The sequence below is a fragment of the Papaver somniferum genome, chromosome 6 (assembly GCF_003573695.1).
Source record: "Papaver somniferum cultivar HN1 chromosome 6, ASM357369v1, whole genome shotgun sequence".
NCBI lineage: Eukaryota > Viridiplantae > Streptophyta > Magnoliopsida > Ranunculales > Papaveraceae > Papaver > Papaver somniferum.
In genome coordinates, this window is record NC_039363.1 from 102,568,699 (window position 1) to 102,580,482 (window position 11,784).

The following is an 11,784-nucleotide window of genomic DNA, read 5'->3' on the forward strand; positions in this document are numbered from 1 at the left end:
ATCGGGTTCATCTTCAGAGACGACTTCCCTCTGTGATATCACGTATTAGATGCTTTTCCAAAGAGAAGAAAGAAAGAAGGAAGAAGGAAAAACATGTAGAAGACTCACTGATCCGCTTTCAGACCGGCCAGAAGAAGATTCGGCGCTACTGTTGGAAGAGTTATTCTCGTCGTCACTAGACTCCGAACTTTCTCCCTTCTCGCCGCTTCCTTCCTCGAGAAACGTTTTTTTCTGACTACTAGCAAGTTTGGTAAAGGCGTTCACGCTACTGAGACCCTGGGCAAGGCACGAAGACAGACGCTTAGAAAAGAGACGAGGATATACGCAATCCAACTAAAATCAAAGAGAAAATCATACATACTCGGATATTAGACGAACTAAAAGTCGGAAAAGCCTCCGAATATGACTGGGAACCATCTGCACGGCTTTTAGACCTTCGCTCCTTCACTTGGCGACTGTCCGCGTCCAGGATAACGGATTTTCGCTTGGTTGAAGAAGGATCCCTCAGCAATGGGTGCTCCACTAAAACCGCAGGAGAAGGCTTACCGCGACGGTTTTCTACCACATCATTCACAAACCCATGAATAGCAATAAACTCATCCTGCCAGAATATGTTATATTTGGAGGTTGTTGATGGATTTCATTTCGCGAGCAGAAAAGGGAGGCTTTTACCCGACACAAGAACACTAGCATCGAGAAAAGTTGGCAACGAGTTTTCTGGAACAACTGGATGACTAGACCCCTTGGTCAAAACCCATATGCCGAGCCACCCTATCGATATTGTAAGAGACTGCTTTACAAGATCCCCAAAAGAATGACGGCACATGACCAGGCGTGCAGCTTCGCATGAACACCATCTCTCCAACACTCATATCCTCTTTATCAGAAGACAAGGACATGCTCAGAGCAGGAGAAAAGGTATTGATCTGAGTTATGGACGCATGCACCGGAGCCCACTGGCGAAAGTTGACCGTGTGAGAGTTTTCAAGGAATCCATCCAGGTTTAAACCAACCTTTGGGCGCCTATTCGACTAGCGTGGTATCCTAGAGCCACCCCAAGACTCGGGAAGTAAGGCCAACAGTTTTGGAGCATACTTTTCGAAGTGCTCCCACAGCCACGCTTGGATAAAGGCAGCGTGAATATATGAATCCACTTTCATGTATCCATTTGAAGCGCACATGTTCGCGACCAGCTGTTCCAAGTGTGTGCACAGAGAACCAAGAAACAAGCCGCCAATAGGGAGAACAACACCTTTTTTCCAATTTTATGGCAAACTTGATAAGTTCATGTCTTATCTCTTTCTTACCAGACCGTCATCGAAAATATCCCTGGATAACCAAAGATCCAAGAACGCCGCGACATGAAGCGTACAATTCTTCTGATTTGGCTTCAACTCATCAAGAAACCACGGAGATACCCACCAGCCATAGAAGCACCTCGTCTCGTTTTCTTTCCGGACAAATCCTTTTGATTTCGCAACCAGAGCGGCGCGCATTTCTTCTTCATCTGCAGACAATTTGACATCGAGATTTCCTATTACGGGAAGGTTCAGCAGTACGGCCACGCTCTCTAAGGAAATAGTCATTTCACCCCATCTACATATGGTTGTGTGAGTGTCCGGACACCATGTGGAAATAAAGGCAACCAAGCCTGGAATATCTTTCCTAATTTGAAGCACTGCAAAAGCCGCGACAGCGTCAATAATCTGCGCCTTGGTCAAATTGGCTTTTACACATTCCTGGCTCATCATGAATCGCATCCATTGCTCAAAGGTACGCAACGGACTCACACAGATTTTAAATTCGATGGGAGAAGCAGAATACTCTTTCCTCTGAAGACAAAACCTTATTACACCTCCTAGCCGAACCGACCGGGCCTCTCCTTCACTTTCCAGACCAGTCAGAAGAACCGACACATACTTGGGATGATTCTTCCTAATTGTGGCGGATGTTTTAAAAACTCATCGTCTATGTTTGGCTTGGAATTTCCAACATCTTTCGGTACGGCAGAAAGTGACATCTTAACGAAAATTCTCTCACGCTACTTTCACCTTCGAAATAACTACAATGGAACAATACGAAGAGAAATTATTACGAAAAGTGCATGGAAATTATTTTATCAGACATAGGAGATCCATCCTGAACGTAAGCCAATTTGTTGCAAAGTCATAATGTGTGTAGACGAAGAAATGAGGACTGACAGACCCTGCATCACCACCTCATGCCATGGCCGTACCCCGCAGCGGGAAGTTAGCACCCGACCGAGAAGGCGCGCCCCACTATGGGAACCATGCACACGGCCACACGAGGAAAAAGGAGAAAACCCTAGAAGCTAGGTTTTCATGGGAAGGGAATGACAGTTACTAGCCCATGCATGCCTACTTTGCACAATAATTTGGGCGGCCAACATTACTACGGTATTCACACCTAAATATTACTACAAGTTCATGCAAAGCATATCTACGGCTAGGATTCATACCAAAACAGAAGAACAGTATTTATACAAGTTCATGAAAAGGTACGTCTAAGGCTAGGGTTTGCACTAACACAAGAAAACAAGTTACAAAGGAAGTGCTGGAAGACATAACTGGGATTCACTCGTCCGCTTTACTACTACCACACGTCCAGAATAAAAAAAAAAAACAAAGTTATGAAATAAAAGGAGAGGCCGACCCCTTTTATAGACGTAACACTTAGGAGTTTGAATAAGGAAAGGACTTCTTATTTGATTCAAGTAAGGAAAAGGGGAAATCGGGCCCGCAAGATAAATCACCACCATGCCAAGCCGTCCGCGCATGCCTTGCCAAGACGTCCGCGCCACTGCCTTGGCCCCATCATGCCAAGCCGTACACGCCATTGCCTTGGCCCCACCATGCCAAGCCGTCCGCGCCATTGCCTTTGCCCCACCATGCCAAGTCGTCCGCGCCATTTGCCTTGGCCCCACCATGCCAAGCCGTCCGAGCCATTGCCTTGGGCCCACCATGCCAAGCCGTCCGAGCCATGCCTGCCTCACCAACCCGCGTCATGCCTTGCCCCACCCTGTAGCGCCATGACTTGCCGCGCCAACACCAACAACTCACCAAGCCAGCGTCACGATGTTCCCTAACCCGACCAAGGTGATGCATGGCCAGACTAAGCCGACAATCTTCACCTCACCACTTCACGGTCTACACCACAAATAGAATCTATGCAAAGCCGCCAGACACGAGGATCATGAACTCTCCTTACCTTTCGAAAAAGGTTAGCCGGACCTTCTTGACCATCTTTTCACGACTTGTCGTTTCGATTTTGTCCTAGCCTGTCACCATCTTATGCTTACCTCGCAAAAATGCTCCCGTTCCGGGCTAAGCAGGGGACTTAATGTTGATGGTGGTTTTTAGCTTAGGGTTAAAATCGTAAAACCGAACATCTGACATGACGTCACTATGACCATTAGAAGATTTATTGAATCGATCAGCATGCATACGTAAGAATTACCAGGGTACCCTTTTTTTTATGTGTCATGTTCCACGGCAGAACCCTTAACATTGTCCGACATCATCTATGTCGAACCCTAATTCTCATGTTACCGCGCCAAGGCATGCCAACCATGTCAGCCGCACCACTGTACCAATGGCATGCCATGCCATCCACGTCTACCGCGCCAAGGCATTCCAACCATGTCATACGCACCACTGTGCCAATGGCATGCCATGGCAGACACGTCTACCGCGCCAAGGCATGCCAACCATGTCAGCCGCACCACTGTGTCAATGGCATGCCATGCCAGCCACGTCTACCGCGCCAAGGCATTCCAACCATGTCAGCGGCACCATTGTGCCAATGGCATGCCATGCCAGCCACGTCTACCGCACCAAGGCATGCCAGCCACGTCTACCGCACCAAGGCATGCCAACCATGCCAGCCGCACCACTGTGCCAATGGCATGCCATGCCATCCACGTCGACCGCGCCAAGGCATGCCAGCCGCACCACTGTGCCAATGGCATGCCATGCCAGCCACGCTGCACCATACCATGTCGGCCTTGCCTATGCGGCTACCAAAACGAAGGCCTGCGACGATCAACGGCCACCCTTCCACCTTATATACAAATCTTAGCCGTCCAATGTCGCCAACCAACGCATGGTAACTTTGGCCCAAAACCCTAGTTTTGGCCACGCCAAAGCATGCCATGCCACGTGTGCCAATGGCATGCCAACCACCTTGTCGCACCATACCATGCCGGCCTTCCCTATGCGGCAACCAAAACAAATGGGTGCAACGATCAACGGCCACCCTTCCACCTTAGATGCAAATCTTAGCCGTCCAAGGTCGCCAACCAACGCATGGTAACCTTTGGCCCAAAACCCTAGTTTTGGCCACGCCAAACCGTGCCAATGGCATGCCAACCACCTCGCCGCGTCATACCATGTCGGCCTTCCTTATGCGGCTACCAAAACGAAGGTGTGCGACGATCAACGGCCACCCTTCCACCTTAGATGCAAATCTTAGCCGTCCGACGTCGCCAACCAACACATTGTAACCTTTGGACCAAAACCCTAGGTTTGGCCACGCCAAGGCATGCCATGCCACATGTGCCAATGGCATGCCAACCACCTTGCCGCACCATACCATGCCGGCCTTCCCTATGCGGCTACCAAAACGAAGGCGTGTGACGATCAACGACCACCCTTCCACCTTAGATGCAAATATTATCCATCCAAGGTCGCCAACCAACGCATGGTAACCTTTGCCCCAAAACCCTAGTTTTGGCCACGCCAAACCGCGCCAAGGCATGCCATGCCACATGTGCCAATGGCATGCCAACAACCTTGCCGCACCATACCATGCCCGGCCTTCCCTATGCGGCTACCAAAACGAAAGTATGCGATGATCAACGGACACCCTTCCACCTTAGATGCAAATCTTAGAAGTCCAAGGTCGCCAACCAACGCATGGTAACCTTTGGCCCAAAGCCCTAGTTTTGTCCACGCCAAACCGTGCCAAGGCATGCCATGCCACATGGGCCAATGGCATGCCAACCACCGTGCCGCACCATACCATGCCGGCCTTCCCTATGCGGCTACCAAAACGAAGGCGTGCGATGATCAACGGCCACCTTCCACCTTAGATGCAAATCTTAGTCGTCCAAGGTCTCCAACCAACGGATGGTAACCTTTGGCCCAAAACCCTAGTTTTGGCTACGCCAAACCGCGCCAAGGCATGCCATGCCACATGTGCCAATGGCATGCCAACCACCTTGCCGCACCATACCATGCGGGCCTTCCCTATGCGGCTACCAAAACGAAGGCGTCCGACGATCAACGGCCACCCTTCCACCTTAGAGGCAAATCTTAGCCGTCCAAGGTCGTCAACCAACGCATGGTAACCTTTGGCCCAAAACCCTAGTTTTGGCCACGCCATGCCACATGCGCCAATGGCATGCCAACCACCTTACCGCACCATACCATGCCGTCCTTCCCTATGCAGCTACCAAAACGAAGGCGTACGACGTTCAACGTCCACCCTTCCACCTTAGATGCAAATCTTAGCCGTCCAAGGTTACCAGCTAACGCATGGCAACTTTTGGCCCTAGTTTGGTCGCGCCTAAACAAAGCCAAAATCCTAACTTTTGGCCGCTCCTAAACCAGGCCATATTAAAGCTATACTGAGCCTGCTTTCATGCCACTGGCTACCAAACGAAGAGTTGCAATAATCAACAGCTACCTTTCCTTTTAAGATGCAAAATCTCGACCGTCGAAAGTCACCACCGAGCCGGCAAGTCTCCCAAGCTCAACTTTCCAGACAACAACAACATGCTACATGTTTTCCACGAAAACAATCGAGACATCAACACATGTCACAAACTGGGGGATGCTCATGGGGTATTGGTTTGGCGGTTTACAGCGTGCGGCGTACACTACGCCCGTTATAAGACAGTGTCATAAGGATGGGGCGGTTAGTAAATACAGGGGTAATGGTGAAACGCTTTCTTTTATGGAACATAAATTCCAGGCGTTACCGGTTAGCACCTCCTCCCATTTACTCATCTGTTTTGCTTTTCTTAATGAGACCAGAGTACGTTTCACTTCGACTTGTATAAATAGGTCTTACCTATTTCCACCGAACAACAAGGTAAAGTCAGGAGCATACAACACTCAGAAAATATTTGCTAGTTTTTCATCTGTTAGCTTCCCACTTTCTGATACAAGTCGTAAAACAACTACTCTTCCAGAATCAACTATTCTGGTCTCAACACTCTTTTCGCTTCCCTCCCCAAAACCAACCCTTTTCCTTCACTTTGTGCCCGAAGTAAATCTGGAACGACCATTTCTTGATTTAGGTCGGATTTGTACGGATTGATCTCTCGAATCTAAAGTACTCCCTTGCAGTACACTGTTTAAGGTTTAAACTCATTTCTCACCCACACACCCGAAATTACCAAAATCAGCAGAAACCGTTTTCATCCTCAAACACTTGTATAAATAGATTTTTCAATCTATTTCAACCGGGGACATTTTTTTTTTGTTAGCAACGCAAGTATTCAGAAAACCATCTAGAATCTACCGCTTACACTTAATTTGCAAGCCGGTTCTACATTCTGATACAAGTCATAAAAAACTACACTTTACAGAGTTCATTATTCTGATCTCAATACCTTCTGCTTCCCTCCCTAAGATCAACCCTTCTCCTTCATTTTGTGACTGAAGCAAGACTGGAACGACCATTTCTTGGTTTAGGCCAAGATTGTACAGATTGATCTCTCGAATCTAAAAGTACTCATGCACAGTACATTTGTTTAAGGTTTAGATTCGTTTCTCATCAACACACCCAATTTACCATTTTCAACATAATCAGTTTTTTTTCTTCTTTTTTTTAACTGAAAAGATTGAATTGAAGATTAAATAGAGTTTACATTATTTGCATCCTCTTGAAGTTGATAGATAATTTCGTCACGAGGAGCTAAAAACCGAACACCACTAATAAATTGAGTTCTAGCTAACTTAGAAAGAGAGCCTGCTACTTTATTTTTCTCTTTAGACACATAGAAACATTGCCAAGAGGGATGAATTCTTAATAAGCTTTTGATGTCCAAAATTAAGTTGTGTAGTCTCTAGTCGATGCCAAGAGCGTCTTTTAATACTGTGTCCACTACAAGCTTTGCATCCAGCTCAAAAATCACTTTCTCCAGCTTCTTCTCTAATGCCCATTGCATTGCCTCCCATAAAGCTCTACACTCCGCTTGCTCTGGGCTAGTCGCAGTTGTTAAATAGATGCACTTGGATCAGTTTTTACCCTACTACAGTACTCGATTTCCATTCACTTAGAAAATAGTCTTGAATGGCCAATTCAAGGCCATACTTCAACGCTTTTTCAATTTGATTATAGAAATGGAAAGAAAAAACAAGTAAATGTTACAATATACATTCCACAAGAAAAAGAGCAAACATGTGTGAGGCACTCAAATGGGGAGCCTGTCTTGTTTATTAACAAAAAATCATGAACTCCAATCTAGTTTACATTGGTTCTTTCTGTGGCAGGAAATTCAAAAGGTTCAGGAAAGATATCCCTCGAAAACTTCTTGTTTGAAGACGACCGATCATACACATTGTATTGCGCACTTCCTTGAGATCCAGCTGTGAAAGATTGTTTGAAGCTGCTGCCTTCTCTGTTGCCTCCTTGACTCGGAGTGGAAACGATGTCTGACGAACTATCACGCCAACTACCAAATAAAGCTGCATTCCATGACCCCCTTGATGAAGCAGCTTTTATAAGCCTTGCAGAGTTAGAGTTATCTTCTCTCACCACTTTCAATGGGTTTTCCAGAGCTTGAAGGATATATCTCATCAAAGGACGTTTGGAAGGCTTAGGGTTAAGACAAGATCTAGCCACAACCGCCATAGCCCACACCTCCTCCAAGAGATCTTCATCTACAATGAGAGAAGGATCCACAATCTTGGTCACCAGTTCTCGTTCATATATACTGATGTAGGGCAGTGTTTGTTCCAACCACTCATTTGTGTTAGTATCACTTGATGCACTGATCCCCATCTTACCAGTTACCAGTTCAAGCAAAATCTTCCCAAAGCAGTAAACATCGTAAGCACAGGTTGCTGACGGTGAGCCTGGAAGCATTTTGAAACAAAAAGTAAGAAAAGCACAATGTAAATACATATACCGGAAAACAGTTGCGCAGTTATCACAAATTGACATATCTTAATCCTTTTGCATAACCATGTATGAGTCTGCTGAAGGGTGTGGGTTCTTTTAGTCTTTTGCAGTTACCAAGTCTGGGGGATTGGAATTTCATTTCTACATAGCCTAAAGAGGGCTACTAAATTCAGCTCACTGCCTCTTTGCAGCATGGTGTCCTAGGTTTCCTCTCTTAGGCTTATCTCGGTAGTTTGTCTTTTTTTTATTAGAAGGATCTACTTAATCAGTTAGCCAGGAAAGGAAAATATGATATTTCTTATGAATAGAAAGGTACATACTTGAGGCGCTCTGTTCAGAAGTCCTGCACATCATTAAGAAAACAGCTATGTTAGAATTATCACCATAAATATAAATGTATGATATGAGTAACTTCAACTTTGTGATTATAAATACATAAATTTGGTGCATACATTACTCAGTGTTGGATAATCATCAAAAGAACAGCAAATTTATTTAAAGAAGTCCTATATTTCTAGATTGCATTACTTTCATACTCTTGTCTTTTACATATGTTCATATAGACCTGAGAGCTGAGGAGACCTGTATAGTTGCATAATTACATTTTAGCAACTGACTGGCGAAAGCAGTATGAGTGTTGTACCTTGTACCTTAACATGCTTTTGGCCAAGGCTAAAGATAGACGTTTCTCTATGCTCCCTAGAATGTACTAGTAGCTTGTTTTGAGGTATCAAACAATTCTAGCAAGTCCAAAATTCAAAACAATATCTTCATATGCCAAATTAAAGTTTAGAAATTTAAAAAGATGAAGCCTAACCAACCAGCAGCATTTCCATTTTTTTAAAAACCAAAATTATCAGGAAGTGCCCAAAATGTTAACCTCCTGTGAGGCATATTCTGTACTATGAAATGACTGGTTGAGGAAATAAGTACTTACTGAGGCAGCCGCAGTAACCTGGAGATAACATTCTGCTGATTATCCCCTTCTTGTGTGCATACATCACTCAAGCTCCCGAGACGCACTTCAAATTTATCATCTAGAAGAATGCTGCTTGCTTGAACATCCCTGTAACCAGTAACAAAGATTTTCACATTTAAGAACCAACTAAAGAAACACATAACTAGTTAAAGTACTTTTAGGCAATAACTATTCCTTTGGGTACCTGTGAACTATAGGTAGACTACATTCATGATGCAAGAAAGATAGGCCCTCTGCCGCCCCTATTGCAATTTTCAGTCTCGTTATCCAATCAAGAGACTGCATACTGCCGTCTTCATTTCTCACATTTTTGTATAGTGAATTAGACAAGTCCCCATTTGGCATATATTTGTAAACCAAAAGCTTCTCATGTTCATGATCTAAACAGTGTCCCAAGAATGGTACCAATCTGGTATGTGAAGCCCTGCTGAATAATTCCATCTCAACCATGTGTGAATCTTTCTTGGCCAAACGCACATCAATCTTCTTCACCACTATCGGAGAACCATTTTCCAGCACACCTCGAAAGAGTTCCCCAGAGTGTCCATGTTTGACGAGGTTCAAGTCACTAAACTCACCAGTTGCCTTTTGTAGCTCTGCATGGGTAAACTTCTCTCCCAAATTCGCGTAATCAATAGATACTCCTACAGCTGAAGGTGAGCCGCTTTCTGCACCTACAGGGGCAGGACTAACACCTCTCCCCCTTTGATCAGGAGCGCCCCTTCTGAATATGCATAGGCACAGTACCAGCAACCCAATCAAAACAAGAATAAAACCAAGACTTGCAAATACTCCCACCAATACGTATCTGAGACGTTTATTGCTTTTACTCGAACCCCCTGGTGTTGGCGAAGGTTGTTCTGTAGGTAGCCCAAAATTGTCGAATGTCAAGTTTTTAGAAGCATAAAACGATGAACAATCCTCCGATCTTTTCTGACTTTCCACCTTTTGAAGGCAATTGCCCTTGAGAGAAGAATTCCTATAGGGCCCCTCTGAAACCCTGCCTTGAAAATAATTATCAGCCAAATCCATAAAACTGAACCTCCTGAATTCAGAAGCTAAATTTCCATAAAACTGATTGTGTGAGAGGTTGAATACTGCAGCACTGGCATTAGCGCTCGAACTCAGATTAGGAAGTACACCAGAAAAATCATTGTAGGAGATGTCGAGGAGGCGTAATTCCGGTATTGACCACAACAAATCAGGAATAGAACCAGAGAATGAGTTGTTCCTCAGGAACACAAACTGCAATTGAGTGAGGGTGGCAAACAAATTATCAGGCAATGAACCACTTAGAGCATTGTCTCCAACCATCATTTTCTGCAAACTTCTCAACCCTCTTAAATCCGACGGCAACGACCCAGACAAGGAATTGAACCCAATATCAAGGTCAACCAAGCTAGATAAATCTCCAAGCTGTGCAGGAATGGAAGAAGAGAACCCATTTCTAGACAGATTCAAAACTCGAAGACTGCGAAAGGTACCAAGACTAGGAGGAATCGGTCCGGTGATAGAATTTGAAGAAATGTCAAAAACTGTAAGATTCTCAATAGATTGAAATGAAGCTGGAATGAACCCGGTAAATGAATTTCGAGAAAGATCGAAAACCGAAAGACTTGATAACTGGCCCAAACTAGTTGGAATTATACCATTGAGATTGTTACCAGAGAGATTCAGAATAGTAAGATTGCCTAAATTTCCAAGAGAAGCAGGGATACTGCCGGTTATAGAACAAAACTGAAGATCAAGAACTCTTAAAGATGAAAGCTTTTCTCCAAACCAAGTCGGAATTGGTCCAGGCAGAGAAAACCCAGAAGCGTTAAAAGTATCTAAAAATGTGAAATTTGTTAGAGCATCAACAGAGAATTGAGGATTTAAACGACCCACACGAGTTCTTCGAAGACCTGAAAGATTAATCCCAATGACTCTACCATCTTGTGTTCTACACATAATCCCTTTCCATGAAGTACAAGGATCAACTTTTCTAGGCCATTCTTTAGCTCTCAAACCTAATGAAGACCTTAAGCTAAATAACCCAGCTTGTTCAATGGTTGAACTTAGCTGACCAAATGCATATTGATCATGATGAAAAAGTATAAAACATACAACCACAAGAAAACCCAGTATACCCCTCTGATCCATCATCACGATTCTACTCCAAATTTTATCTATTCATCATCATCTTGCATATACAAAAATGAAAATTTCGATTTTTTTTCTTGGGAAAGAGTAAAAGAAAAAATGTTACCTTTCGAACAACAAGCCGCAGCTGTGAGATTCTGGGGTTTTGTAAAAATCTCTTGAATCCATATGGGTTTTGTTTTGTTATCCTTGTTTTTCCTTAAAACAGTTAATCTCTGTCGGGATGATTGAAGAGAGGGAGAGGAAAAAATAAGAATTAAAGAGTAGAGAGAGAAAGATGTGATGACTGGTAAGGGTTTGGTTTGGTGTGATTTATCAATCACTCTCTCTATGTCTTTAATTCTTTATATTCAAAGCTACTCTTATTATTATTATATATATTTGATTAAAGAATTTTTGATTGCTGTTGGTATTGTTTTGAACAACTGCTATGCTGCCATTAATGAAAGAAGAAGAATAGAGCTAAACACTGTGAGGTGCCTCTCTGTTTTTGTGTGTGCCATTAAGTTGAG

General features: G+C 44.3%; 1 protein-coding gene across 2 annotated transcripts; it reads right to left on the bottom strand.

Moving 5' to 3' along the window:
- Nucleotides 1-7,362: 7,362 nt before the first annotated feature.
- Nucleotides 7,363-11,784, bottom strand: LOC113288645 (probable LRR receptor-like serine/threonine-protein kinase At2g16250). Of its 2 annotated transcripts, XM_026537738.1 has the most exons (4): nucleotides 9,315-11,784; nucleotides 9,089-9,217; nucleotides 8,472-8,494; nucleotides 7,363-8,105 (listed from the first exon to the last, which is right to left on the bottom strand). In XM_026537738.1, exons 1-4 carry the CDS (start codon nucleotides 11,273-11,275, stop codon nucleotides 7,492-7,494), a joined length of 2,727 nt encoding a protein of 908 aa, XP_026393523.1. In that variant the 5' UTR covers nucleotides 11,276-11,784; the 3' UTR covers nucleotides 7,363-7,491. The 2 variants fall into 2 exon arrangements, with proteins under 2 accessions (XP_026393523.1, XP_026393524.1); XM_026537739.1 differs by lacking the exons at nucleotides 7,363-8,105; nucleotides 8,472-8,494 and having other exon boundaries at nucleotides 9,085-9,217.